At 38.0% G+C, this 25,690-nt stretch overlaps 1 protein-coding gene and 1 pseudogene across 5 annotated transcripts in view; one reads left to right on the top strand and one right to left on the bottom strand.

Annotated features, from left to right (window-relative positions):
• The window catches only part of ELMOD1 (ELMO domain containing 1), a 76,248-nt gene that overhangs the window by 15,076 nt on the left and 35,482 nt on the right, over nt 1-25,690 (bottom strand). For 2 of the 5 annotated variants that reach the window (XM_008020737.3, XM_008020735.3), the window contains 7 exons: nt 20,902-21,047; nt 20,736-20,764; nt 19,791-19,888; nt 15,693-15,822; nt 4,183-4,316; nt 1,410-1,478; nt 866-889 (listed from right to left, as the gene is read on the bottom strand). In XM_008020737.3, coding sequence (XP_008018928.1) covers nt 866-889; nt 1,410-1,478; nt 4,183-4,316; nt 15,693-15,822; nt 19,791-19,888; nt 20,736-20,764; nt 20,902-21,046 — 629 coding nt within the window. In that variant the 5' untranslated portion in view covers nt 21,047. Of the gene's footprint in view, nt 1-865; nt 890-1,409; nt 1,479-4,182; nt 4,317-15,692; nt 15,823-19,790; nt 19,889-20,735; nt 20,765-20,901; nt 21,086-25,690 lie in introns of all 5 variants that reach the window. The other 3 variants (XM_038005253.2, XM_038005254.2, XM_008020739.3) reach the window with 2 other exon arrangements.
• LOC140713187 (MOB-like protein phocein pseudogene) lies at nt 7,348-12,545 on the top strand (annotated as a pseudogene).

Genomic DNA, 25,690 nt, shown 5'->3' with positions numbered 1-25,690 from the left:
GAGCATGGACAGACTCCCTAGCCAATTTTAACTGGAGGGAGTTTAGAGTCTCTACATTACACAAATATGCAATTCAGAAGATGTAGTTTAAAAAATAAAATAGCTTGATTTTAACCATATAACAAGAAAAAGCTAAACAATTGTAGTGTTTTTCTTAAAGGAATGAATTTTTAATCTTATAAAATATTACAAATGTAAATTCGGGAAGTGTAATATGACTTAATGAATCTTAGCCAAATGAAGCTAGAATGAATAAAATAGTAAGGTGGAGGGGGGAAAAAAAAGCCCAACTCAACCTATCCCTGAATTTTAAGAAGGTTTTGATAAAATTTTGGATTTACTTAGCCAACATGAATACTAACAACTAATCTACCATCATGCTGAGGAGAAAAAAAAGCGATATAAAACTATGATTGCAAAATAATGGAACTCCTTCTAAGAAGAGTGACTAACACACACACACACACAAAACTACCATTTATAATAATTAAATTAGATATATTAATAGAGAGTAAAGTTGTTCTGTGCAACAAAATTCCCAAATAAAATGCCCTTCTCTGGGGTAAATGGAGTCAGAACAGGTGTGGTGAGGGGTTCAGCCTTTAGGTGAGTGTTCAAAATGTTTCTCCAACCAGATTTCGTCATGGCTGTAGAAAGACCGTTTGACATTTTCCAAGTGGTCAGTCGCATCTGGTTTTCAGTTCGTTAAAACATAGCCCAGCTATAATTAACTATATTAGATTAAAAGTTTGAAAATGTTGGCTTTTTGAAACACATAAATTCAGAGTTCCTTAAAAAAATTCTTACCCATACTTATTCTAAAACAAAATAAAAGCAATAAAACACAAAAACAAAGAAAAAATACCTTATTTCTTCTTTAGTGATATCCCTTCATGTAATCAAAGAAAAAAAAAGTAGAAAAGCAAATGAAAATGTGAATAATTTGGCATCTAGAATTTTACAAGAAAGAAAGAAAGAAAAAAGCCTCAGCAATTCCGGATGTTCTCACTTGGTCCCTGACTTCTTAACTTCCATTCTTCCTTCTGTTCCCCCGTCATCTTGTCTCTGGACTCTTTTCCCCCAGACCCTGCCCTTCCTCCATGCCCACCTCCTCAGTCTTCCTGGACACTAGTGACACTATCAGTCCCTTTAACTATAAATACATATCTCACCTGAATAAAATAAAATAAAAATGCGCATCTCACCTGAATGGTGCCACTTGATATCCTAAATCTTGGAATGAGTACCTGAAGTTTTAACCCTCCATCTCAGCATTTATTATGAGGGCTTGTTTGAAAAAGCTTTGAGTCCCACTCTCCTGAGAATCTCATCAACAGATGCATGTAGGAGATGAAGTTCATTTGATCTAACCCATAAAACCGAATCCATCTTTTACTTTCAACAATTACCTGCATTTGGGATGAAGAGAGTCAGACAGGACCTGCTGAGCTGCTGTGGCATCCCTTTCTGCGAAATACCTGCAGCGGGGGAGGGAAAGAAAACCGTAACTCTGTACTTGCTTACTTGCTGAATATATTCATTTTAATCCAGTTCGAGGTCATTCTGAATTCAGAGATGGATACTGGCATAAGGTTATTACTTGTTTCAGCTCCTCCAGGGAACAAACAGTTTTTCACAACAGAGTTTTCGAAATGTAATGACATGGTAGAGTAGCTGTGAAACCCGCATAGATTTAGGAATGTATCCAGTAGATTTTGAAAATTTAATTAAGAGCTTTGCCATGACCCAGAGAACCAGAGATTTTATTATAAAGAGGGGTTACAGAAGAGGGGGTCAAAGAGTTCGATTTTTGGAGGCCTTCAGAAGGCAGAAGCCTCGGTCAAGGGACATGATGAGAGAAAGAAAAGACTGGAGGAGATGAGAGAGGATATGCTTCGAATATTCACTGGGAATTTGAATTCTGGATGAATGGAAAATATCTTTTTGAGTTTAGATATGTTAAAAAAATAACATTTTATTCTAAAGGGAAAAGGGTAGTTAGGTTTCCTAATAAACACAAAAAACTGCATACCCTCAAAAATGATCCGTTAAAAAGTACTTCATAGAGACAATGATAAAACACTAGCATATATTATTTAATGCGATGTGTGTATATTTCCTGCATAAATCCAAAGGGTAAAAGAAGTTCTTGAATTTCCTCTGAGGAAATTTCAACCCCAAGTCAGCAATTGTAATGCACACATTCACAGTTGTTAATGAAACTGAATTTCTTTTCATACTTTTGTCGGTTATCTGAGTTTCCTCTTTTATGTCTCATCTGTTCATATTTTTTGGCTCAGTGAGTCTAAAAATGACCTCAAATAAAAAAGACAAATAACCTTATAGACAATAATATACTGAATATAGATCTTTTATCATTTATGTGTCAGTCTTGTCTCTTTTTACTTTGTTTATGGGGTTTATCTTACTGCAGTTTTCAATTTTAATGTGTGAAATTTATTGATTCTTCTTTTCCAGTGGATGCTTTTTTTGCTCGTGTCTTTAAGAGATCTCTCCTTAGTCAGATATCTTGATTTTCTTCTAAAAGTAGGAAAGACTTGTTTTGGACTTTCAGCTTGTGAACTGAGGTGACGTAGTGATTTAATTTAATTTTATTTTTCTCAGTGGAAGGCCAATTGTCCCAGTTATTCAAAAGCTGACTCTATTCACTTATCTGTAACATTGTCTTTGTCATTAATGTTTACTTTCCGTTCATTAACATTACATTAAAACGTTTCATAAAAGAATGGGTGATTATTAAACTTCTTAAATTTAAAATAAAGGGAAAGATCTAGGGGAAAATGGGATGCCACCAAAATGACTGAGTAAGGCTTAACTTCTTTTAAAAATACATCACTGCCCTAATAGGGTAGCGTCAAAGGACACAAGAATCAACTTGAAAGGACTCTTTGGCTCAAAAAATAATGACTACACATGACTGGATTAAAGCATGAAAAAAATAACAAGTACAATTAGTTGAGTTACAATAAACATATAGAAACACAGGAGTTAACAAATGGTGTTTTAAAAATAGAGAGAGAGAGAGAGCAAAAAAAAAAAAAAAAAAATTGATCACTAACAGGGGAACGAAGCAACCAACTCCTGACTCTGAGAACTGGCAACCAAATGCAAAAAGTGAACATCTGTCCTGCCTATATTTCAGAGAAACCAAATAACTATACTCTATAAGGAAACCAAGTCTTTAAAAATTCCAGCCAAAAATTATAGGAAAAATAACAAAAATAGAAAAGCACTCTTTATACAATTAATTAATTGGTTCAGTAAAGATCATAGAAGGAGGACTTTACACTGGAGGCATCAGAATGGGATCCCTCTGATTTGTTGCAGCACAGGGCTGACAGTAGAGGGACACTGAAGGCCTCCCGCTGTGATGTCAACCTGAATCTCTTCAGGCCTGTCTGCATACCTCCAATTTTCAGGAAATACAGGGGATGGATACAAGTGTAAACAGGTAAATCCAGACCATGGGACATATTACAGGACAACTGATCTGAAATCCTGGCATGGAGAAGGGGGCAAAAGGAAGGGACAGAGCAAGAGAGACCCATCTAGTTTAAGAACACCAAAGGGCATAGTTGGAAGTGCACTAGGACAAATCGGCCGTAAAAAGTATTTTCGAGAGAACTGGGAAATTTGAATATGGACTGGATAAAGATGACACCAAGGAATCACTGTTAATTTTGTTTGATGTGATAATGGCATTGTGGTTAATGTGAGGTAATATTGATATTTTTTAGAACTACATATTAACATATGAAGGGTGAAATGATGGTGTAGAGTTTTCGTTAACACCCTTCTGCCAAAAAAATAATGTTGTGAATATTTCAAAACCTCAACAATTACTGAATCTGCATGATCAATACAAGGGTGTTCTTTACAATCTTCTCTGTTTTTACATATGTGTGAAAATTTTAAATAATAAAACAATTTTTAAATATATTTGAGATTTGCTTTAAAAATCCATGAAATTTGCTGAAATACAAGGAAGGCTACTAGCAGACACTTTTAACATTTTATGAACCTGACCTCTCAGGGAATTTGAATGTTTTCTTAGAGTCTTATGGGAAGTAGTTTTTGAAGCTAATTACTCAGCTTTTGCCATTTCAATATGAGGAGACCAAAACATCACTCGATCAGTCAGCTGTCCTTCATTTTACTTACTGCAAATTATACAGTCCCAGAAGTCCCATTCCTCGAAAATCTGTTTTAGGATCATCACCTTGGAAACCAATTTCACACCACTGCTTAGAAATCCGAGATTCCAGTGGAGTATTGGGCTTCAAGAATTTCCATAACTGTAGGGAAAAAAAAAGAGAATTACCCTGTTGATATACACTCACAAATACCCTTTCCTATTGGTTCAGATTTTGTAAACTACATCATTAGGAGGAGCTTTGCAAAGCTGAATGTATGCAAATACATTACAATTAAAGATGTGATCATCTTTCAATTATTTATGACAGCATTTCTCAAAGTATGATCTGAAGCCTCCCTGGAGGTTCCCAGGACCTTTGCAGAGGGTCTGAGAGAGAAAAACAAAACCAAAAAACTACTATTTTATAATAAAAGAAGAGGTTATTTGCCTTTTCGCTCTCATTGTCTCATGAGTACCTAGTGGAATTTTTCCAAAGGATGCATGATGTGCTGTGATATCTTTGCTCTGAAGGCAAGGGATTGAGTACTTATATATTTTAATGTTTAAAATCTTTCTATTTTAATTTTGAATAGGAAATTAGATAGCAGATAGGTAGGTAGGTAGATAGATAGATTAGATAGATAATCTCCCACAAAAAAGCTCTTTGGTGCTCTCAAAAATATTTAAGAGTATAAAGAAAAGAGAGAAGTGGAAAAATTTCAAGGCCACCTATTATTATTATTCAGATTCTCGGAAAATGCCGTAATATTATATCAAAACTTTTAGCAGCATTATTAACCAAAAAAAAAAAAAAAAAAAAAGCGAACTGACATGAGTTTCTTTTTGCTTTTTTATTTTGGAGACAGAGTCTCACTCTGTTGCCCAGGCTGTGCTCTCAAAAATACGTAAGAGTATAAAGGAGTGCTGTGGTGTGATTTCGGCTCACTGCAACCTCTGCCTCCTGGGTTCAAGTGATTCTCATGCCTCCATCTCCAGAGTAGCTGGGATTACAGGCATGCACCACCACACCTGGCTGATTTTTGTATTTTTGGTAGAGACGGGGTTTTACCACATTGGCCAGGATGGTCTCAAACTCCTGACCTCAAGTGATGCGCCTGCCTCGGCCTCCCAAAGTGCTCGGATTACAGGCATGAGCCACCACGCCCGGCCGAGTTTCATTTTTTTAGATCTCACCTATAACAGGAGTGAGAGTAAACATTATCGTGTTGCTAGAGGAAGCAACATCAGTAATGTTCATGAATAAACCTCAAAATGTATTATTATCTTTAAGAGTTACCAAAAGTAATTTCAGTTAAAATCAATTTTATTAATATATTACTGGACAATTGTAAATTTTAAGCATTATACTCTTTACTGCTTAATAAGCTGGTTCTATTTTTTAAAGTTTTCTGTAGAAAGATTCAGCACATATCATTACTTGAGAGAGATTCTGAGACCCACAGTTGTATAAATACGTAATGCTGAAACTCTTAGTTTTTTCTAATAGAGATGGGCATGTAAGCAAGTTTACTTTTTAGACTTACATCTTCATTACCAACAGGGTAAAACACAAATGTAAACTTTCCTTACTACTATTTCAGAAATAATTCAATTTCTAAATTGCTTATTCTATATTACGAAGCTTAAATGAAACAGTAATACACAAAATACCTTGCTAAATCAAATTGTCACATACCTGACACAGTGTAAAACATAATATTTGATGACAGAAAATACTAATAAAAGCTGTTATTCATTTTACTAATGTTATTTTACACATTAATCTAATATTACTTATTATTCACATTATACAATATTTTATGTTAGTGCCACAACAGGTAAATTCGATTTGTCTAAAGGGCGAGAGATAAAGGGTAAAAAGGAGGTAAATCTCTCATGCTTGAAAGCAAAATATCAAGCATGAGTGTACAAAATCTCTTTTTAAAGAATTCACATAAGAATGTGCCAGTGCTCTGCATTCATCAAAACAGAAACTGGCCGGGTACGGTGGCTCTCGCCTGTAATCCTAGCACTCTGGGAAGCCGAGGAAGGTGGATAAATTCAGGTCACGAGTTCGAGACCAGCCTGGCCAACATGGTGAAACTCCATCCCTACTAAAAATACAAAAAATTAGCCGGGTGTGGTGGCGCATGCCTGTAATCCCAGCTACTCGGGAGGCTGAGGCAGGAGAATGGCAGGAACCCGGGAGGCGGAGCTTGCAGTGAGCCGAGATCGCACCACTGCGCTCCAGCCTGGGCACAAGAGCAAAATTCTATCTTAAAAACACAAAAAACAAAAACCAGAAACTGTTTGAGATCATCAGAAAAGACTAAATGAGACCAGGAAATCGTCACTGGGGAAAGGTTTATTTTTAAAAATCCTTTAGAGGACCGGGCACGGTGGTTCACGCCTGTAATCCCAGCACTTTGGGAGGTAGAGGTGGGCGGATCACGAGGTCAGGAGATCGAGACCATCCTGGTTAACATGGTGAAACCCTGTCTCTACTAAAAAGGCCAAAAAAAAAAAAAAAAAAAAAAAAATTTAGCCGGGCGTGGTGGCAGGCGCCTGTAGTCCCAGCTATTTAGGAGGCTGAAGCAGGAGAATGGCGTGAACCCAGGAGGCGGAGCTTGCAGTGAGCCTAGATCGTGCCACTACACTCCAGCCTGGGCGACAGAGTGAGACTCTGTTTCAAAAAACAAAACAAAACAAACAACAAAAACAACAACAACAAAACCCTTTAGGAACTGATTTGGTGACTGACACGAGGGGAAAAAAGGAAAAAAATGTAAAACTTGTCACATTCATTTGAATAATAATGTGAAGTCATCTCAGGGCCCTGCACAATTAAAAAATATCTTATTTTATCGAATCAGTGCAGCAAGATGGCAAAAGCAGGCGCTTCATTTCCATAGATGGGTGATAAACCTCACTCACTAGGTGAATGCTTAGTGTGGGATGCTTAGTAAATGCTTAGTAAAACATTTGAATAATAAAATGCTTTGGTTTTTGTTTTGTTTTGTTTTTCACAGAGACAGGGTCTCACTCTGTCGTCCAGGCTGGAATGTAGTGGCATGATCTCAGCTCACTGCAACCTCTGCTTCCTGGGTACAAGAGATTCTTGTGCCTCAGCCTCCCAAGTAGCTGGGACTACAGGTGTGCACCACCACGCCCAGTCAATTTTCGTGTTTTTTTTTTTTTTTTTTTTTTTTTTGGTAGAGACAGGGTTTCGCCATGTTGGCCAGGCTGGTGTGTCAAACTCCTGACCTCAAGTGATCTACCTGCCTCGGCCTCCAAAATTTCTAGGATTACAGATATGAGCCACCATGCCCGGCCTGAATAATAAAATGCTTTAAAAAGAAATTTCATTTTAGTAATTTTATGGATCATGAAAGACTAGAATAATGGCTAAAAAGTGTTATTAATCTTCAGATGATAGCACTGTGGTCATGGTAGAGGACATGGCAATGCTGAGGTGGACCAGGCTGGGCACCTGGCCTGATGATTCTTTTGATGAAATGACAGTATGCTAGCTGTTCAGCAGTATATGCAACAGAACATAAGAGAAGACTGCTCCAATACTGACAAAAATCTTGAACCACCTGAAGGCCAAGATGCAGGTATATGGAAGTATGAACATTTAAGGCAATTCTTCCTTGAGCTAAATGGACTTGCTGTCAAACTTCAGACTGAATGCCATCCAGATACTTGTATTCAAATGACAGCAACTGAACAATGGATTTTTCTTAGTGCAGCTCATAAAAATCCAAGTGTTCTACTACAGACTATACTAGACACAGACTTGATGGTGCTATGTCTTCTGAAAAGCAATAACTATTTCCCTAGCAGGGTTAGTATAAAGGAATCATCTGTAGCAAAACTTGGACCAGCATACTTTAAGATTTCCAGAATATTTTCACATGCTTTTTTTTTTTTTTTTTTCCCCTAGATGGAGTCTCATTCTGTCACCCAGGCTGGAGTGCACCGGTGTGATCTCAGCTCACTGCAACTTCTGCCTCCTAGGTTAGAGCGAGTCTCCTTCCTCAGCCTCCTGAGTAGCTGGGATTACAGGTTTCAGCCACAATGCCCAGCTAATTTTTGTGTTTTTAGTGGAGATGGGGTTTCACCATGTTGACCAGGCTGGTCTTGAACTCCTGACCTCAAGTGATCTGCTGGTCTCGGCCTCCCAAAGTGCTGGGACTACAGGTGTGAGCCACTGTGCCTGGCCATGTGCTTCTTTTTATTACTCTAGATATTGGATGAATATGAAAATGAAACATTTTTGTGTCATTTTGTATCACTAAGTTTGTGATAAAAGAAAATTTGATGTCCAAGGATAACCTGATTGTACCAATTTTAGAAGAGGAAGTTCAGAATTCAGTTTCTGAAGAAAGCAGCACGAAGGGGAATCACAAAGAAAAATATACCGATCACATGATTAACATTAATTATGTATGGTATGTATCATTTTAGACCCATCAATCCTGTATCCATATTCTAGCTTCTTTGTTTAGTATAGTTGTCTGCTGTGTTTGCCTTTTAAAATGGGAAAATTTTTAAAAGTTATTCATAAGCTGTATATTCACCAGTGTGGCACTCATTATTTTTAAATAAGATTAGTATTATCTGTTTATAATGTCTGTTAGTAAAAGAACTTACAGTTTGGTAAAATTGCTGCTAACCAATCATTGGATTACAATCCTCATCAGACAAACCCATGTATTAAAAAATGGATGAGGAGACATGGGTGGCTCAGGCCTGTAATCCCAGCATTTTGGGAGGCCAAAGCAGGTGGATCATGAGGTCAGGAGTTCAAGACCAGCCTGGCTAAGACGGTGAAACCCCGTCTCTACTCAAAATACAAAAATTAGCCAGGCATGGTGGTAGGAACCTGTAATCCTAGCTACTTGGGAGGCTGAGGCAGAGAATTGCTTGAACCCAGGAGGCAGAGGTTGCCGTGAGCCAAGATGGCGCCACCGCACTCCAGCCTGGATGACAGAGTGAGACTCCATCTAAAAAAAAAAAAAAAAAAAAAAGAAGAGTAAGCTCATACAATCCATTTACTAAAAAGGTAGTAATGTTCTCCTTTGATTTTACCTCTTAGTTTAGATATTCTAAATTCTATAGTACATAGTTCCATCTTCCCTGAAACTCTTTAACTCATTTAGGGAAATGAGTTTTTAATATGCATATAGGATTATGTATAATCTAAATATAAGTGCAAATGAAGCATTAGTAATACTTAAATAATCTTACTATGCTACATAAAGTATATTCTAGGCTAGCATACTTGAACAGGATTTACCTTCCTGCATCAGAGGATTGTTACATATAAGAGGGTGATGATAAGGCATGTAAATGATGTTCCCACTGGAAACCTGCCCTGTCCGCCCTTTCTCATTTCCCTTAACTCTCTTCTCCAATTAGCTTAGCTGAAAAGCTTTTCACCAGACTGTGATTTCGTGGTGGCTTATGCCTGTTTATATTTGTATTAATTGCTTACCGATTATACCTCATATTAGCAATTACCTTACACTATAGGAAAAATGTATTGGCATACTCTGCATATCTTGGTTTTACTAAATTGTGGTAACTACTTAGAAAACAAGTTATTAAACTAGTTTGATTCTTCCTGTTAGAGATATATATATATATATATATTTCTTTTTTCTTTTTTGAGACAGAGTCTTTCTCCATCGCCCAGATAGGAGTGCAGTGGCACCATCTTGGTTCACTGCAACCTCTGCCTCCCAGGCTCAAGCAATTCTAGTGCCTCAGACTCCCGAGTAGCTGGGACTACAGGTGTGTGCCACCACGCCTGGCTAATTTTTGTATTTTTAGTAGAGACAGTGTTTCACCATGTTGGCCAGGCTGGTCTCAAATGCCTGGCCTCAGGTGATCCACCTGCCTCGGCTTCCCAAAGTGCCTGTTAGTAATATTAACCTTTTCACCTAACCATCTAGGCAGCATTAAATAGGACTGAAGAAATACTGTAGTATTTATTTTATATCCCCTCTCCACAAAGTTTATGTTTGAATTATATGCACACATGAGATTAATTGCAATAATTCACAGGTTTTAAGGGTGTTGATGAATGGTCATACATTTACTGGACTTTGTTATAATTCAGTGTCCTAATAATGATTCAAATGCAGATTGAATAATTTTATAATCTATTGAATGTTGTTTTTGATAAAGCACAGAAGGTTTTATTGCTAAACTGATTTTAATGAGGCACTAGGGTCAAAAAATTGTACATGTTGTGAACAAAGTATTTAAATCATTCTTTTAAACAGATTTAACATGAGGAACTTCTTTTTCATTAAAAAGGTTATTTTGAAATTCAGATGAAAATGTATTCATCTTGTTTTTTTTTTTCAGACTTAGTGAATAATTTGTACCATATTATGAGACAAGAATGTACAGCAAAAATGTGGGACTAGTAGTATACTGAGAGTATGTATAAATAGTTTATGCCTTTCTGAGCCTGCCAGTCCTTTTGGCTTTTAACAGTACCCAGCAGCCACGTCATTATTGTACCCCTTAAGAATTCTTATGTCCACAGTGAAAGGAATGTTGACTTTGAAGTTATGCATTTATATGAATGGTACTGTAGACCAATGGGAATAGTAATTTTTAAAACAAACTTGCTAAATATTGAGAGGCTGAACCAGTAGGTTAATAAATATATGTAGCAAATAAAATAGTCAAACTTATTTTGGAAGATGAAAGCCCATTATGCTAAAATACTTACATGAAGTACAATTATCTGTATATTTCCTATTTTAAAAAAACCTTGAGCCAGGCGCCGTGGCTCATGCCTATAATCCCAGCTACTCAGGAGGCTAAGGTTGGAGAATTGCTTGAACACGCGAGGTGGAGGTTGCGGTGAGCCAAGATTGCACCACTGCACTCCAGCCTGCATGACAGAGTGAGACGCTGTCTCAAAATAAATACATATAAAATAAAATAACCTTGAGCTATTTCGATTCTCTTCCAATAGGTAAGCTCTTCTCTGAAAAAACAAGAGTAGGGGATGGGGTGCTCCTGAAGGATGAGGTCATGCACTAGGAAGCCAACTTCAGATCTGAGAAACGGTGGTGGGCTTATGGTGGGGACTCTGAGGAATCCGCTCATCTAGGACTGTGCTACTGGGAGTAGTTATTACAAAGCCACCTGCCAAGCGGAGGAGACTAGGGGCTAGGAAAAGTGATTCCTATAGCAGAAGACAAGAAACAGATGTGGAGACTGCACTCTGAGTCAGACTGTTACCCTCACAGACTGCTCTCTCTACTGAACTCTCTTCACTTCGAACGGAAGCTTTACACAAGTTTATTTGAACACTTCTGCCTGGTCTTGAACTCTCTGCAGAACAGAAAGGGAAGGTGATACGTCTACCCTTGAGCTAGAGCATTCAAGGAGAAGCAGCGTCTCACCAAGGTCACCGTGGGATTGCCTCTTTCCATCAGGAGAGGGTCTTTAATTCTGGACTTTATGTTTTTCATTAAATGCATGAATCCACTTAGAATTTTGTCTTCATTATTAATTTGGTTGGAACACTTTTAATAGAAATGTCTATATAAGTGATTCATATGGACAGGGATATTATTCAATTTCATCCCAGACTATGTTCAAATGATCATAAAATCTGGACTTTGAAAATAATTTAGAATTCTAGTAACACTGATAATGCTCTCCTATGCTTAAAAAGCCAAGCGCTTAAACATGTGGCAATACTATATATGACCTGTGCTTAGAAACTAGGGGTCAGCAAACATGTTTTTACATTTAACTTAATTTAATTATTATTATTATTATTATTTTTAGAGCTAGGGTCACACTCTGTTGCCCAGGCTAAGTGCAGTGATACAACCATAGCTCACTGTAGGCTTGACCTCCTGGGCACAAGTGATCCTCCTGCCGTAGCCTCCCAAGTAACTGGTACTACAGGTGCACATCACCATGCCCAGCTATTTATTAAATTTTTTTTTTTGTGGAGATGGGGTCTTGCTATGTTGCTCAGGCTAGTCTTGAACTCCTGGGCTCAAGTGACCCTCCTGCCTCAGGTTCCCAGAGTGCTGGGATTACAGGTGTGAACCACTGTGCCTGGGCACAAACTTTGTAAAAGACCAGTTGACAAATATTTTAGGCTGTATGAGCTGTATGGTCTCTGTTGTAACTACTTAACTTTGCCTTTAAACTAGGACAGCAGCCATAGCAGCTATAAACACCACACACAAATGCATGTGGCTGTACTGCAAATATTACTTGTAAAATGGGTGGTATGCCAAATTTGGTTTGCAGGCCTTGGTTTGCTGACTTTTGCTCTAAACGGTTCTGTGAAGTAGCTAACAAGGGTATTATGACCCATTTTAAAGATGAAGAAGCTTAAGCTCAGGCAGTGAAACACAAACCATGGGTCAGCCCTGGAAACACAATGTGAACAAGATGTGATTTGTCTCTCAAGACCTAGTGCAAGCCGGGCGCGGTGGCTCAAGCCTGTAATCCCAGCACTTTGGGAGGCTGAGACGGACGGATCACGAGGTCAGGAGATCGAGACCATCCTGGCTAACACAGTGAAACCCCGTCTCTACTAAAAATACAAAAAATTAGCCGGGCGCAGTGGCGGGCGCCTGTAGTCCCAGCTACTGGGGAGGCTGAGGTAGGAGAATGGCGTAAACCTGGGAGGCGGAGCTTGCAGTTAGCCGAGATTGCGCCACTGCACTCCAGCCTGGGCGACAGAGCGAGACTCCGTCTCAAAAAAAAAAAAAAAAAAAAGACCTAGTGCAGTGTGGTAGCTCAGAGCCCTTAGCTACCACCCTATGTGAGCTCGCACAGCCACTTCACTGCTCAGCTTCAGTTTCCTCATCTGAAAAATGAAGATAAGAGCAGTGTAGCACCACAAGGCTACTGTGATAATGAAATGAAATAATGCCAGAAAACACTGACTGTAACAATTGGCACAGACTGAACACTCAATTAATGTTTTATTATTTCTGATTTTATCATCATACTTGAAACTTGAACAAACTGAAGAAGAGAACAAAGATTCCCACTCCTAAGTTTGCTTGGGGAGCTAGTGAAGATTTCAAAATTCTGTGAGTAAGGATTTAAAAAACAAGCTGGCTTCTGCAGTGACAGTAATAGGTAACAGAGGGAACAGCATGAACAAATGCCTGGGCATATGGTATGGCACGGCTTATTCTGGGTCATGGTGAATGGCAAAGCATGGCAGAAATGTACTGTATGTGATGAGGATACAGGAGCTGTAGCTTCAAGAAATACATTGGAAAGCCTCCAAAATGACATGCTAAGATGCGTGGGCTTTCTACTATAGGACATAGCCTGAAGTTTCTAGTCTAGGGAATAGCAATGAATATATCTGTGTTTTGAGGGAAAAAAAATCCCTCCAACAGTATTTCGGATGATGTGAGGGAAGAATCTAATGGTTACGGGCATCATTAAAAGGCTGTCACAGCCCAAGTTGGAGATGATGGCTAGAACAAGGCATTGGGCATGGAAAACATTTCAAAGATACCTTAGGGTGCTGTATGGATAAGATTTAGTGATTTTTGCTTGTTTGTTTGTTTTTTGAGATGGAGTCTTGGTCTGTCACCCAAGCTGGAGTGCAGTGGTGTGATCTGGGCTCATTGCAACCTCTGCCTCCTGGGTTCAAGCAATTCTCCTGCCTTAGCCTCCTGAGTACCTGGGATTACAGGCATCTGCTACTGTGCCGGGCTAATTTTCATATTTTTAGTAGAGACAGGGTTTCACCATGTTGGCCAGGCTGGTCTCAAACTCCTGACCTCAAGTGATCCAGCCACCTCAGCCTCCCAAAGTGCTGGGATTACAGGCATGAGCCACCACACCTGGCCAGATTTAGTGATTTTTTTTTTTTTTGAAGATATAGAATATGCCCCAATTGGATTGTAAGCCACTTGAGGGCAGAAATGATGTCTTTCCCCCAAAGTACCTAATGCAGTAATGAACAGCCCTGACTTTATAATTTACTAGACGTGTGAATGAGAACCTGAGCTAAAATGCTTACAGGTTTCTCATCTCTAAAATAAAGGTAGCCATCATTTCCTTGCCTACTTCATATAGCTGACAGTTTAAATAACACATAAATCTAATCATAACCACAGAAGAAAGTAATATATGAGTTCTTGAGATGTAGCTAATGAACTATAATAATTCATGTATTCACTCATATTTGTTGAAAACCTACTATGTGCCAGCACATATACAAGAGATCAGCTAAAGATGGTGCCTAGCAGGCACCTGGATGTCACTCATTCTGAGGGAACCTCAGCTATTCTAATAAATTGTTCAGGCTCTTGTGACTATTGGTTAATTACAACACCTCTTTTCTCTGTCACCTCTTATTTCCTATGTTTGGGTAATTTTGTTGAACTACTTCCATCAGAAAATGGTCAGGAAAAAAAAAATGGCAATACAAAGAGATAAAATTCAGTCAGCAGGTTAGCTAAACTTCAGCAGGGAGAAAAGGAAGAAGAAAAACTATTGCCAAGAATGAGGCATCTTTAATTTTTAATGATTTACATCAGATCCAGCACTAATTAACAGAGACAAATGAGTCATTTGCTTAAGTACTTACATACATAAAAACACACTCCTTCACACAAAAACACAACAGGATACATTTTTGAAATTACATCTTCTGTTGACATTTTTCAATAAAATAAAGGCAAGCTAAACAAATGTTTTCTTACAGTTTGGTTACTGCCTTTTTGAATTCTAGGAAAAGGCAAGGAAGTACCCCAAAGCACTCTAATTCTAAAGAAGCATCTGTTTTCAGAAATGAATTTATAAAACATTTCTGGTAAGTATGTAGTTCTTAAGGGTAGTCTTAATTATTGGGGGGTCTTAATTTCTTTAGCCCCAAACTCAGTGTTTTGAGGGAAAGTATTACTGATGTTTCTTCATATACCATCAGATCCTGTAAGATTTTTAAGGTTTTGCTTTGACAGTCAGGAGTATTCATAACTTCATATTATTTCTCCAGAAGTTCTAGTGTGCCAAATATAAACCTTTACCTCTTCTAATACTCTCTAAGTTGCATGCATAAATAATCAGCATTAAGATCTTGGGTAATTTCCCAAGAGGGCCGTTGCTGAGGCAGAAACCGACTTTATCTTCTCTGATGTGTATTAAAAGTCATAAATGGGAATCCCAAGTCACTCTTTGACAAATGCTATTTCTCCTGTTGGCTTTCAACACATGTTAAACAATCTAAACTGAAGCCAAATGTGAGAGCCCACAGAAATCACCTCTGATGCTTTCTCAGATTACAAAAGAAAATTGGCTTTGGACTTAACTTCTCACAGGAATTTTCTGATGAAAAATTTACTTCCAACACCTGAACCAGCAAGAAAACCTGACCTTACCAACCAGTCAGGGGCCCGTGTCTCATCCATCTTTGTACCCCTGATGAATACAGCAGTGCCTAGCACATAGCAGGTGCCTGGCAAATGTCAGCTGACTTAGATGAAGAACTGAAATGTGTTCAAGCACTAACCTTCAAAAGCATTTCTTCATGTTGGGGATTATCAGAATCATAGGGCTCTCTACGCAGTTTTTCCACATCTGCAATAAGGTTCCTGTACCCAACGATTTGCAGAAGGCAAGCCTGAAGAGAGATTCCCAGCCTAGGATGTTCAAAAACAGAAGAGACACACAAGGAAGAACAGGGCATCACTTTGGCATTTGTTCACTTGATGTATGCGTGATATAACTTTTCATATTCATGTAATATTCAGGGAAAATTGCTCAAAGATGATCTATTTAATAGAAGCACAATTCTTATTAAATCTCCACATGGACAACTGTAGAACCTGGCTAAAATCTGCCTCAAAGTCTGACTTTTTCTACAGCTAAATTGCAATGGTATGGCTTAAAAATAAGGAATTTCTGAGGCCAAGATGGGAGGATTGCTTGAGGCCAGGAGTTCAAAACCAGCCCGGGCAACAAAGCAACATCCTATCTCTACCAAAAAAACCAAACAAAACCAAACAAAAGCCCACAAGGGATTTCTTTATGCAGGTTACTTGAAATTATAGGTAATACTGGGCTCTTAGGGATTATATAGCACCCCCCTAGGTGGTCATATCAGAATTACTTTAGAAAGATGTGTGGAAGAGAACGAGGGTGAAGACAACAGAAAAAACCCTTACGGGCTTCAAGGAAAAAAAATCAAAACAAAATGAAGTGAAACAAAGTAACAATAACACCACCACCTCCACTTGGGAATGTCCTCCTCAGGGGAGACAGTGCTAAGAGGGTAGTTACAATTTTACAAGATGTTCTATTACATTCTGACTGCTGTAGTTGTCTGAACACCTTTTCTTATGCTGAAACAAAATCTGCTTTGCTTACTACCAAACCGTTCAAATTCTTTTCTCTGAGCAAATTTATTTCCACCTTTCCCCTGCCATGACTATTTAAGAAAGTGATTCTTCTAATCTCTAGGGAAAACAGAAATCTTATTTCTTCAACTGCCTCTCATGGGACATGGTTTTCAGATGTTTTATTTTATTTTTATTTTTTAGGTTTTGAGACAGAGTCTCACTCTGTCGCCCAGGCTGGAGTGCAGTGGTACAATCTTGGCTCACTGCAACCTCCGCCTCCTGAGTTCTAGTGATTCTCCTGCCCTAGCCTCCCGAGTAGCTGGGATTACAGGTGCCCACCACTACACCCAGTTAATTTTTATATTTTTTAATAAAGATGGGGTTTCGCCATGTGTGGCCAGGCTGGTCTCAAACTCCTGGCCTCAGGTGACCTCCCTCTGCCTCCCAAAGTGCTGGGATTACAGGCATGAGCCACCGCGCCCAGCCGGTTTTCAGATATTTTATGATCGCTCTCAGTCCTCTCTGAATGTACACTATTTGAATAATAGTACCGTTAAAGCATATCACTAGAACAGAAAACAATCTGGTGACTATAACACACAGAGGATCATTACTTTCTGTGATCAGAATGCTGTTTTCCCTTTCTACAGCCTCTAAAGTAAGGTAATCTGAAGGTCTAAAAGTAGTACTTCATGTTTATCTTTTCCTCCTAAATTCTTTAGAGTCATGTATTTTCTGTGGCTCAAAAATGGCTGAACATTGGCAATTGATACTCTCCAATCTAGTCTTTTGTCTTGTTCACTCACGGACTTTGAGCATGTTGCTGTGGTGTGGTGGTGGTCATTATAATCACTGTACATCATCATATTTTTTTCAGGGGTAAATGACATGCACAGATGTTAAATCTCAAGTTGAAGGCAACAGAACTTGGAACTGTGTACCTGCTCTAAACGTACAGGACAGTCAGACAGCCTAGGAATACTGAACTTTAATAATGTCGTATTCAATGAATGGCTTTCATCATTACTTGTTACCATAGCACCAAACAACTAGGTCAGACATTAAAATTTAGGAAAGGGCACCATAGCACTAGTCACCCAGAAAGTCTATGTAGGATGGAGAAGAGAGTTAATTTTGAGGGAAAGAGGAGAATGGAAGGAATGCAGGAGGCAGGAATAAGGAAAGTCAATTAAATTTTCTCAGGCTGGGCGCGGTGTCTCACGCCTGTAATCCTAGCACTTTGGGAGGCAGAGGCAGGCGGATCACAAGTTCTGGGGTTTGAGACAAGCCTGGCCAACATGGTAAAACCTCATCTTTACTAAAAATACAAAAATTAGCCAGATGTGATGGCACGTGCCTCTAGTCCCAGCCACTTGGGAGGCTGAGGCAGGAGAATCACTTGAACCCGGGAGACAGAGGTTGCAGTGAGCCTAAGCTGCACCATTGCACTCCAGCCTGGGCGACAGAGCAAGACTCTTGTCTCAAAAAAAAAAAAAAATTAAAATAAATAAATAAATTAATTTTCTCTTTCGTAATTTTTAGAGCCACCATAAGCAGCACTTAAAATAATGTAATTAAAACAAGTGAGGTTAATAGTAGTAAGAGTTTGGTCAGCTATAAAGTGTTTACCCATCTCTAAGCTATTTCTTTGTTTTCTCAGAAAAGTATTTAATTTTTTTATATCGAGCTTATTAATGTTACTCTGGAAAAAAAAGGCATTAGAATCCATATGGAGATTTAAAAAAAATACGACAGGTTGAGTAACCCTTATCTGACATGCTTGGGACCAGACGTGTTTCAGATTTTGGAATATTTGCATATACATAATGAGATATCTCGGGGATGGGACACAAGTCTAAGCATGAAATTCATTTGTGTCTCATATACACCTTATACACATAGCCTGAAGGTAATTTTATACAACATTTTTAATAACAGATACAATCTGTCACACGAGGTCAGCTATGGAATCTTCCACTTGGGGCATCCTGTCACTGCCCAAAAGTTTCAGATTTTGGATTTTCAGATTAGGGATCCTCAACCTGAACCTAAAAGGGTCTTTAAAAAAAATGAGAACGAGAGAATGGATGGCAAAGAAATGCTCTTGAATGCACCTTATATAACTTTCATAGAAAAGATTTGCTATTAAATCCAATCCAATCTCTAAACATGATTATTACAGGACTCATATGTCCCTCTTGCCCAGTTGTAGTCTTAAATTTTTCGTTCAATTTTATTTATAATGAATTGCTTTCTTATCACCTTCCCAGAGGAATAAAATATATGTTAGAAGATTTCAAAAAGACATTTACTATATAAGTAAATCAACCTTTGGTAGCGGAATAGGCAAAAGGCAGCTAATGAACTGAAGTGGCTGCCGAAGAACGCTATGGAGACCGGGTGAAAATGGAGTTTTTGTGATGAGCCCCTGGATAGCTAATATCTAAAATCCTTCCAAGAGGGAGACCTATGCAAGTATGCTCTGAAATTCCCTTCAGCTACAGTTCCTGTAATTATTAATAAAAGCTTTTCTCAAAGGTAACATCTGAAGTTCTCAGACACGAACATCTAAAAGACAGTTTGATTATTACCAACCGAAAACCTTCTCTAAATATATCTGCGTTTGGAATTTATTCTACTCAGTGTCTTTAGTGTAAAATTTTACTGAAAAATTGCTGTACCCAGTGGAAAATATGAAGCTAATTTTAAATGTCACGATCATTGCCAAATGCATTTTAATACTTCCAAGATGAGAGGAATAAATTAGGAAGTTCTAAAGTCTTCATATAAAAACCATTTCTCCCTCCCACACATGCCTGTCTTCTTGACAAGCAGGTAGAAATGGTCTCCAAGATTCTCAGTCTGTCATAAAGTAATATTCATGAAGGAAGTGAAGGACTATTCTAGATGAAACAGAATCAGCTTCAGCACATTTACAATTTGAACATTTACTGTTAGTGTAAAACACAGACATCAGATGGAGTGATTGCTGATGAATGGACTCATCTTTCTCTATCGGGGCACCCATCACATTTCTTACATTCATTGCATCTGAGAAGCATAAGCCACAAAGGAAGTACAAAGTTGCTGCCATTTACAAACATGAAAAAGGTACTTTTTTTCTCTATTCTTCATCTGAAAGTCAAAATATGGCAGATGATTATTTTAGGGAGAGAGGGAGGAAAAACAAGAGAGGAGACAGAGAAACACTAAATTTGTGGCCATGTGACTTGTGTTCTGTACTTCTGACATAAGAAACATATTCTTACTGTGGATTTATGTCAGGATTAATGTTTTTCAGTTCCATGATATCTTCTATAGTTTTTTCAATAGCATCAGGGTGAACACTCACAGAAGTCTGCAACAGCTGGAAAACATGTTTCAATCAGTTTTCTTTTCATTAACACCAGAGGCTTAATCAGTATCTACTGGGATACAGGCTTCAAGCATTCGCTTAAGCTTCTATATGAAGATTTAAGTTAAAAGCAAAAATTGATTTAGTGTACTTGAATTCTAATAAATTTGACATTTTCACAATGGGGGTGGCAGTGCAATTTTCCGGATTACTTTAATCAGGAAAACACATATAATTTTTTTGGTTTTGTTCTTACTATTTTCCTGTTTCAAGCTACCTACATTGAAATGTAATATTTTCATTTCCTTGCCCAACATAGTTTCTATTGTTAATGGGCATTAAGTTTATGACTAAAGAGTGAGGCACATGGAGGAGATAGTCTTCAGGATGTCAAAATTAATAAGATAAAATTATCAAGAACCTTGAAAAAGAAAACAGGTTTTCTTTCTTATGTGGATGCTCCACTATGCTATAAAAGCTAGCGTAGTGGCTTCTTTGATATTATTGGAAAATCTTGAGTATAATGTTCAATGATTTCAATATTGAGGAAATAGTAGGGAGTTAATACTGTTCCTATGTTCATGGAATATTTATTTTATGATGTGGGAAGAGGTATAAGAAAGGGTTCATTTGACAATGAAGTAATAAGTACTTCACAAACCTGCCTAGAAATTCACATACAGTGGCTGTTCTCATGTAAATAGTATAGTGGTTTGTAACGGGCAAATGATTATTTCTTCTCAGTTGGCAGTTTTCCTAGCCAATGCTGTATTTTGGTTTCTTAGAATTTTTACTTCTTAGGATAGAGGTAAGCCTCCAAGTGAAAAAAAAAAAGCTGCTGAAAAATAATTTTACTTACCTTACTTTTAGAATCCCTCAGTGATGTTTCTGTGAAAGCAGTAACAAAAACAGTCATTCAAAGATAATCCTTTACACATGGTTTAGAATTACTACACTGAAAGATAACATTGCATCCTCTATCCTACCAACTCTACCTTTTGCTTACTTCTTTGTCTCAGGCTTACCGATTTTCATGGTTCTAGAAGCTCCTGGCTTGGTATTGTAACAGATCCGCTGTAGTTCACATCTTCCAGTTAGCTTCCTCATTACAAATTTCAGGCAGCGCCACAGAAATTTACAGTAAAAATACAGGCATACTTGGATCAACATTCTGTGAAAAACAAAAGACAGCACCCTTCCAATAGAACTCTGGAAGAGAAGAGAAAGCAGCCACCACCAGCAAGAAAAGAAGCCCGGGAGAAAATCGGGGTTAGAAAAATCACCTTATACTTAACATATGTTTCTAGTCCCATGCTACTTGATTTTGCAGTAGCTACACTTACTATGGCTGTAAGAAACTCCAGAATTTTCTATTCTAGTAAATTTGATATTCCAACAAACGGAGGATGAAGCATTAGAATCTTTTCTTTTCCCTCCTTTGCCTAAAAACATCTTGGAAATAAATGAGTGCCTTGAAAACAGAATCCTTTAATACTGCTTGTGTTTTAGGAGTTGCCCCTCCCTTTGACGGGGGGGAAGAACATGCTTTACTCTTTTGCCTCCATGAACAGCCTCTCAGCTTGCCCTTGTCCATTTCCAGCCCCTCTCTAGTGCCCTCCTTACTCTCCACCAAACCCACCATTTGATTCCTTCCCTTGCTGTCTCCCTCTGCTTTCCCTTAGGCATTGCAGACCTCCTTGAGGACTTGGTTGTGGCCACCTGCCTTCTCTGCCGACCTATCCTAACATTCCCTGACCTTGTCAGAAGCCCTTCTCATCAATTCACTGAACAAGCACCATTGACCTTTGATTTTCCTAGAGGTGACAACTTTATGTGATTTAAATATTTCAAAAACTCCTCTTGAGAAATTTGTTCTTGGCTCTTGCTGAAGAAAGTTTTCTTTACTGTACACCGTACCTCACTCCAGCAATACCTCAACAAATAATGAACTATATTGTCACCAGTCATGTGCTTATTCACACATCTATGGCCCATGTAAATCCATCTTTTATGATGACTTTTAATTTTAAAAATGTGAGTGCCTACTATTTCATGGTACGGTTCAGAATTTCAAAAATGACTCAAGCTTTGGTGGTAAAGAGGACTTATAATCTGGGAACTTACATATTCAACCTATCTTCTCTTTGTACTGTACATTCCCAGAAGGCAGAATTATTTATATTACTTCCTTTTGGTGTCATTTGGAAAAGATTTTTCTTTATTATCAAAAGTTCACTAATTCCTTCCAGTTCTAAAATAAGGTGATGCGTGGTCACTCAGATATACTGGAGTAGTTAACTAGTAGCCTGCACAATGTGATCCACCCCTGAAAAAGAATCAAAACCTTGGCTGTGTTCCTTTCCTCAAATTGCTCTGGTTCCAATATCTTCAACAGCCTTGTGTTAAAAATAAAAACTCGAACAATCTGATTTGCACAAAGGCATGGGGTTTATATCTTATAAAGGAAATGGAAAGAAACAGTACAAAACAACCAAGCTGCTACACTGAGATAATATAATGGAATGTTTTGCAGGCAACAAGATTATGTCCTAGAATATCTAATAACATGAAAATGTCCATGATATGTTTATCAAGTAGAAAAAAGTTAAAAAGAAATATGTATGGGATAATCCACTTTTCCTTTAAAAATAAAACAAAAAATTTTAATAGTATCATATAAAGCAGGATATACAACAAAAATGTTAACAGTGGTATTCATTGGTAATAAAATAATCAGTAATTTTTATTTTTTTTTAAGAACATTTTTATAATAAATATATATTATTTTATTTAAAAAATGAAAATTATAACTAAAATTATGATATATAAAATGATCACCAAAAACCATTATAAAAGTGCATATAAAATTTCCATGTATAGTCAGTACAAAGTCAACCAGATGCTGCTGAAAGACAAAAATGGATTTACCATATTGTAAAGCCTAACATTCAACCGTTCTAGTCAAATATATTCTAAGATTGGTTAGGATTTAGTTTAACAGCTTCCAAAAAAAAAAAAAAAAACACCCCAAACAACAACAACAACAAAACCCAGTAGCCCTAAAAATAAATTTAGTGGGATATTTTAATTAAACAAGTGAGAAGATTTATAAAACCTCAGGGCTGGGCGTGGTGGCTCATGCCTGTAATCTCAGCACTTTGGGAGGCCGAGGTGGGTGGATCACGAGGTCACGAGGTCAAGACCATTCCGGCCAACATGGTAAAACCTCGTCTCTACTAAAAATCCAAAAATTAGCTGGGCAGGTGGCGCATGCCTGTAATCCCAGCTACTCAGGAGGCTGAGGCAGGAGAATTGCTTGAACCCAGGAAGTGGAGGTTGCAGTGAGCCCAGATCGCGCCACTGTACTCCAGCCTGGCGACAGAGAGAGTCTCTGTCTCAAAAACAAGCAAACAAAAAAACCTCAGCTTGCTCTCTTGGAAAATGTTTTTCATTTTCTAACTACTGGATAGCTATGCCAAAAAAAAAAAACAAAAAACAAAAAAAAATTGAGCAATACCTTGTTAACTGGTCCCCAGCCAAATGGTAATGATATTAAGTACTGGGATATATATGTATCTACATTCACATATTAATATATACTATTAACTACTAAGTCAAAGATAAAAGCTTTCCCTAATATCTGTTCCATGTGCAATTTTCAGGGAAGTCCACCCCATCTGTGGGCTTGCAGCTCAACAGAAGCTACTTTTTAAGTCCGTGTGGCAGAACTCTAGCACAAGTGAAAGTATGTGATAATCCAGTTCTGTTTGTACTAAATCTTCCTAGAGAAGAGGACCCTTACGATTGTTCCTGGAGTGTCTCTGTATTCTTCCTATTCAGGTTCCAAGGCATCAAATGGAGCTTCAATTAAGCTGCAAAATGTTTTCCCTGTGACCTCTGTATCAGGTCTACACAAAAAGGAGGCTTGAGACCTAGAAGTGTCATCCTAAGTGGCAGGAAGTGTCCACATATAGAGTTACCTACAGCCCAACTCTAATTTCTCCCACTGGCCTCCTTGTACATGAGGAAAATGGCTGTGTTACTGTTTTGCATCAAGACAGTCTTACATCAAAAGGAAGAAAAGACGTCACATTCTGTTTGCTTTTATCTTTTTTAAAAAACTTCCTTGACGATGCTCATACTGTCAAAGACATGAAAGCCAGGAGAAATCCACAGTGGGGGTTAGGGATGAAGCATCATTTCTTAGGGTTCACCACTCTGAAGTAAATCACAGCTCTCTCACATAGTCATAAACAATTTCAATTATGCACATTTCAATTATGAAATGATATCTATATGCTGCTTGCTCTTTCATAATTCCTAGGCCAACAGGACCTGATAATGCTACTTATTACCCAAGAAATATTCTATTTTCTCCCCTTATTTTTCTAATAGACCAATATGCCCACAAATATTTAATTAAAACCTCAGCTTGCTATGCCAGGTACCATATTTTCTTGCTATGCTAGTTACTATATCTTTTTAAATCCAGATCATCAGATCAAATTATGTTTTGACAGGTGTAATTTATTTTGTGTTTAGGTTATAAACCCGGCCCAGGCACATCATGGTCAGAGACGGAAACACCAGGGTGATCCTTTACTCTGGAAACAATATACAACTTGCTTCCTTATAAAAGCACCAACTCCTCAAAACCTCCACTTGAGCAACTCAGGCTGCCATCAAACACTGCCAGGAGCTCACTTCTTAAATTATGTGGACCTACTGAAGTCCCTAAATCACAAAGTTTATGGAAAAAAACTGCTGAGCATCAAAAGCAGAACAATAAAAATGATTAACTATTTTGAGAGAATGTTTTATTGGCTTGACATGTTTACCTTTAAAAGGAAGCAATTAAGAAATAGATCTGTAAATGCTCTTGAGCTAATCCGTGGTTGTTTAGGAAAGAAAGAAAGAAAGAAAGAAAAAGAGAGAGAGAGAGAGAAAGCAAGAAAGCAAGAAAGCAAGAAAGCAAGAAAGAAAGGAAGGAAGGAAGGAAGGAAAGAAGGAAGGAAAGAAGGAAGGAAGGAAGGAGAAAGGGGAAGGGGAAGGGGAAGAGGAGAGGGAAGGGAAGGGAGAGACAAGAGGGAAGGGAGGGACAGGAGGGAGGAACAAGAGGGAGAGAGGAAGGAAGAGAACAAGGAAGGGAGAAAGAAAAGGTGTATCTGTTTCTTATTTGAGTTTAAGGATTTGGGGATTCATTGTACCCTTTACTCCTTTTAATTTAATTTGTTTTATGTCCTTTTTTTTTTTTTTCATGACTGTATGCTTTGGGAGGAGGCATTTCAAATGCACCTGTGAGACAGAACCCACGTACTCTCTCTTGCACCAGCACTAATCTCCACCTCCTGTTTCACCCCCTCTTCACCTTCTGAACCCTCTGCTCAGGGGGTTTATGATTCTGCTCCTTTTCCTTCCAGGCTGAATCAGGAAACCAATGAGATTAGTTTTAATTGGGCATATTGGCTTTTCTTCTTCATAACGTTAGACTTAGTTTTCTTCATTTTGATGGAAGATTCTTGACTCACTACTAAAAAAATCTGTTAGATTTTTGTAGGAACAACAATTAAATCCTCAAGACTAGATGGAGAAAATACTGATCACCACCTCCTCTTTCTAACAACTACATGCATAGGCAGCAGTTTTTTGTTTATTTCTGTTTTTTAATCACAGCTTTTTGATAGTGTTCCAAAAAGAGCTACTGTAGCTTCCTAAGACGAATGCCTTGCTTCAACACTGGGAGAATCTGATTCAATAATAAGAGCTACTACACATGCTCCATTTCCAATCTTTTCTGTTACTACCTTTTATTAA

This window comes from Chlorocebus sabaeus, chromosome 1, assembly GCF_047675955.1.
Source record: "Chlorocebus sabaeus isolate Y175 chromosome 1, mChlSab1.0.hap1, whole genome shotgun sequence".
Taxonomy (NCBI): Eukaryota; Metazoa; Chordata; class Mammalia; order Primates; family Cercopithecidae; genus Chlorocebus; species Chlorocebus sabaeus.
Note: the sequence above shows the minus strand (reverse complement) of the source record. Positions and strands in the feature narration are given on the sequence as shown.